Genomic DNA, 5000 nt, shown 5'->3' with positions numbered 1-5000 from the left:
CCTAAAGGAATGTTTTCTTTCCTTCTTCATTATCATATATGTATTCTCACAACAATTACATGATTCTCGCATAAGGCTAGAAGTTATACAATAACTCATTAGATAACTCATATAGAAAATAATTTAGAGGTATATCATAGAACACGGGTATATATATACAAAAAATAAAAAAGTAGAAAGGTACAGGCTGTAGAACCGACAGGGATTTATATATTAGGGTAAAAAAATACTGATAACAATGATCATATTTTTAAACCAATGATCAAATTTTCATCTACTAGAGTGGTATCTTAAACTTATCAGATAACATTTTCAAGTCAAAGATTTTTTTAGAAAGCCGAGTGGTCAGTAATTAGTAATTTATCCCACTAATCTACACAATACAAAAGAAACTATTCCACAAAAATTACCAAATAATTTATAAGCGATCCCATTCTATTTGCTACCACACCGGATTCATGTATCCGTGCATGTGTTTATGTGAACGAAACCTCTTGAACAGCTGATTATTGTTTACGAATGAGAAGCAGACGTTCTCCCCGGCAAGGTTAAAAAGTGTCCAATGTATCCTGCTCCTCGGCGACCTTGAGTAGACGAAACCATGGCTCACCAAGACATCACTCTTTCGAAAAAGTCCTTAGCAGCTCTTTTAGGATTGGCACTGTCCTTAGGCTTCTTTTTCGGTTACAAGTTCAAGTCGTTTAAGATCGAGTGGCTGAGAAGAAGGAGAGAGAGATTGCAGAGGAAGATACAGCAAACCCAAGCAGAGATAGATAATCTTCAGAAGCAGTGCTAGAATTTTTTTTCAACCCAATCCTCAAGGTGAGCATGTTTATCAGAGATCACTAAATGATGTAGTCTGAACTTATGAGTGCCTCATTTGTCTCTGTGTTGTAGGAGGCGAGAGGTGCTAAAAGATATAGTAAGAAGAATGGGGTATTTGTGGATGTTTGCCTTATTATAGTTGCATTGTACAATGCATAGTTTCATTGCAAAATGAATAAGTGCTTTAGTTTGACTGGACGTGTAGGTAATAGGAATAGTTTGCACACCAGTGAAGGCCAAATATCCAGCAGCAAGATTGGATTTTAATTTCTTAATGTAATGACATTTCTATTTTGCAATAGAAATGTCACAGAATTAATTGATAATCACTTTCATATATGCTTTTGTTTGCCAGTTGTGAAGTGATTTCTATTCCATAAATTACCTGAACACTTTGTTAGAGATAGATGCCACATTTTGGAGTACCAAACATTAGGCCACAAGAATGAAGGTTCCTGTTTTGCATCCGGGCAAAAGTGAAAACTGATGAGGCTACTTTTCATTATTCATTATCTATTTGTACAACCATTTAAAGAAGAGAACAACAACTTTTCAAAGTTATCAAATCATCTTAGTTCTTGTGGGTAATCGTGATATTTTTCATTCATATTTACTAGTAAAAGCATAACAAGAGAAAAGGTTTTCAAAGTCATCAAATCATATTTTGGAGGGTATAATGAAATTTATTAAGGAGGATGAATTTTTTTGGCGGGTGTTGTTGGGATTAGTGGGAGGTGAACGCAAAACATGAACTTTGATTCTTATAGCCTTACCAGAGTATAACATTTTAAGGCAAAAAGGATAAACAACTGTATATCCTTGGGAATACGCTTGGTCTTTTTTTGATGGCACTCATTACATGCACTAAGAATGATTTCACTGTGTTGACCTACTGGTAGGCTAGTGATAATTTTTCAGCAAGGGTAAATGGCATGGGGAAATTGTGACTCCAGTCAAAGATTTGCAGAAATTCACACTAGTTACTTATATACAGTTGTTATAATAGGAGTTGAGGTCTTCCAACAGTACACATTTAGTACATTTTAAATAGTATGAATTTTAGTTTCTAGCATTAGCTACCTGGTAACTTGAGTAGCTTTTATAAAACTGAAGGCCATCTGCAGTCATTGACTCCCAGATTGAAGAAATTATTGCTGATGGTGACCTTCTTTTTTAATACACTCAGCTTGTTTTTTTTAATTGTAGTAAAATAAAGAAAGGTATTTATATATCCTCAACAAAAAGCTTCTGTGGCCCCAACAGTAATTCCTTCCATAAACTTCCTTCCATACATTGAACACCATAATCAGGGGGACTGCATACCCTGAAATCCCCCCTTGAGACATACCAAGACATATGTATTACAGACAAAGGCAAATGCAAGAGGCCACCTAAATTCAGATGGATTTATCTCTGGACAATCCCAACAATAGACTACTACATGATTTTAGCTTAATAACAAGCTCCATGTAAGTTCTTTGATTTACATGATTTATTTAGTCTTATGGTTTACTTTGTCGTGTCTCGTAAAGAGATAGCATAATGATATGAATACAAGCTGCAATAATTTACCATGAGATGCAGTATTGTATTCATGCATTATACATAATTTTTTAGATTATTGATTATGTAATCTTTATTTTGCAGGAACTCCTCAGAAATTAGTACTAAAACAATATCATCATTATGGTTGAACCAGTTGTAATTGTTCATGGGGGAGCTTGGGCTGTACCTGAAATACTGTGGGATAGAAGTATTGCTGGGGTCAAGACTGCTGCTCTTCGTGGCTATAAGGTGAGACACATTCATCTTTATGAAACTTTAATATTCTACTTGAATGATGTATGTGTTATTCATATGCTGCACAGATTTAAATTAAATAGATTTTCTATTGGGAAATATTTTGCTGATCATAAGGAGTGAATTCAGAAGTTCTGGTAATTACTTCAGTGGTCACTCTTATTATTAGCCTTGCTTTGTAGTATCAGATTGGTTTTACAGCTTAATAATTTTTCTTTTGCATAAGTAATTTGTAAACTGAAATTAAAAAAACTATTTTAGGTTTGCAATAATATCCATGTAATGATATTAATCAAACTGAGATGGACTCATTACACAATGTGTAAAGGTCTCAGATAGTTTAAAAGACTCAGTTGTTTTTAACAGCAACAGTAACATGAGTTTTTTTTTTTTTCTTTCTTTCTTTTTTTTTTCTTTTCTTTTTTTTAGATTTCTGTTATTTTGTGAGTAATGTGTGTACATAATATATTAAAGAATTTTAGATGATATTAAGATGGATGCATAACAATGGATGTGGAAGATGAATTTGATTTTTTTTTTCTTTTTTTACAAAGAAAAAAAATCAGTTCCTCATTAGCTGATGTTGCAAAAATTTGGTATAAAGATAAAAGGAGATTTTAGGGGCTTTGTTACATCCGTAGTCCTTTGTTTGCATGGTACTGTTTACTTTCAGTCTGTTTATAAATGTCAAAGATATGGCAAGAAACCAGACACAGTATCACCAGTTCACATGGTTGATATTTGTCCTCATACTACTAAGAACACACCAACAAAGGTTGTGGTTCCTGTTTTGGTCTGTTGTATTATTCAGCAATTCTTAGACACTACAATACTGATTTGGCCTCTTTTGCATGATCAGTTTTTTTATATAAAAGATTTTTTTTTTCTTTGAGATGAATGAAGAAAGTTAGAAGTTTATGATAATTTTTTTTAGAGGAATGAAAACTGATTATAAAGAGTAAAACTTACCAAAAATTGTTAAGTTGCAGCTTTTCTAACCTTTTCTCAACAGCATATTGATGATGATATAGGCTATTTTTAGAGATGATAGCTATATCACTTTAGTTTTGGATAGGATGGCCCAGGCATCCTTAACAGAAAAATATGAAAAATTGTGTAATTTAAACTATTTTTTAGATAATGTAAAAATAGTTATCACTAATTCTTTTGTCATCACTAGGTCCTCCAGGAGGGTGGTTCAGTTGTTGATGTAGCAGAAGCTGCGGTAATTTCTCTTGAAGATAACCCAGTCTTTGATGCAGGTGAGTGCAAGATCATGTGTGTGCGTGTGCGTGTGCATGTGAATTTTTGTGTGTGTGTGTGTGTGTGTGTGTGTGTGTGTGTGTGTGTGTGTGTGTGTGTGTGTGTGTGTGTGTGTGTGTGTGTGTGTGTGTGTGTGTGTGTGTGTGTGTGTGTGTGTGTTTGTGTTTGTGTGTGTGTGTGTACATATTTACATTTATATTTATATATTTATTTTTTTTTAGGAACTGGCTCTGTTCTCACATTTGACGAACAGGTGGAAATGGATGCCATTATCATGAATGGTGCAACCATGGAGGCAGGAGCAGTGGCTGCAATAAGAAACATTCCAAACCCTGTAAAAGTTGCTCGCCTCATCATGGAGAAAACTCCTCATGTAATGTTAGCAGGCAAGTAGGAATGTTTTCTAACATGATTTGTCTGCCAGTATGTTTTGTATCACTGCATCACATGTAGATATGATTCAAATGTATAAGGCATTGAAATAATCTTTAAGAGTAGTACCTTTTTGTAAAAGTTTTAGAACTTTCAGATAAAGTGTTGAATGAAAGTATTTTCCTCTAATTTATAAAATGTTTTCATTAGGAGAAGGAGCCAATAAATTTGCCTCGCAATATGGCATTAATGAAGTCGACAAAGAATTGCTCATCACCCCTTATGCCAAGGAAGAATTAGCAGAGTATAAGAAGTACACCAATACTGTCTACTGCCTCTTTAATAAGACTGAGTAAGAAATCTTTTTAGGTTAAGAAGAAATATAAAAAATCATATCTTTTACTGGCAGGTCAAAGTTTAACAAAAAAGTATGAATACAGAGCCTTTAGAATTACAAAGTACATTGTGCCTGGGCAAGCTACCCTTTAATGCTTTAATGCTTTAATGCTATGGGAAGTGAATAATGTATACTTTCTACTTTTTTAGAATTTACAATTTAACTGACTGGACATTGCATAGAATCTGCATAAAGATGCACAAACCTTTGATGTAAAATAAAGGGATAATTTCAAAGAAAGCAAAATATTGAAATTAGAAATTTAAGCAGTTTGGACATTTAATGATTCTATATACTTTTACTGGTTCATGATGCCATTTCTTGTTCCCAATATCCTTTCCAT

The 5000-nt window shown here is 33.6% G+C and overlaps 2 protein-coding genes across 3 annotated transcripts in view; one reads left to right on the top strand and one right to left on the bottom strand.

Moving 5' to 3' along the window:
- Positions 1-86, bottom strand: part of LOC113806125 (18S rRNA aminocarboxypropyltransferase) — a 15858-nt gene extending 15772 nt beyond the window's left edge. The window contains exon 1 of the mRNA XM_070145367.1: positions 1-86. This exon is cut by the window's left edge and continues 41 nt beyond it. The gene's annotated coding sequence lies outside the window, so the exon portion shown is untranslated.
- A 323-nt stretch (positions 87-409) lies between these two features.
- LOC113806126 (isoaspartyl peptidase/L-asparaginase) overlaps positions 410-5000 on the top strand; it is a 9277-nt gene continuing 4686 nt past the window's right edge. Inside the window, exons 1-5 of one of the 2 annotated variants that reach the window (XM_027357241.2) lie at positions 410-822; positions 2473-2619; positions 3806-3887; positions 4110-4274; positions 4471-4612. In XM_027357241.2, the coding sequence (XP_027213042.2) occupies positions 2512-2619; positions 3806-3887; positions 4110-4274; positions 4471-4612 (497 nt within the window). In that variant the 5' untranslated portion in view covers positions 410-822; positions 2473-2511. The other variant, XM_027357242.2, reaches the window with a different exon arrangement.

The sequence above is a fragment of the Penaeus vannamei genome, chromosome 33 (genome assembly GCF_042767895.1).
Source record: "Penaeus vannamei isolate JL-2024 chromosome 33, ASM4276789v1, whole genome shotgun sequence".
In the NCBI taxonomy this organism is placed as follows: Eukaryota; Metazoa; Arthropoda; class Malacostraca; order Decapoda; family Penaeidae; genus Penaeus; species Penaeus vannamei.
Note: the sequence above shows the minus strand (reverse complement) of the source record. Positions and strands in the feature narration are given on the sequence as shown.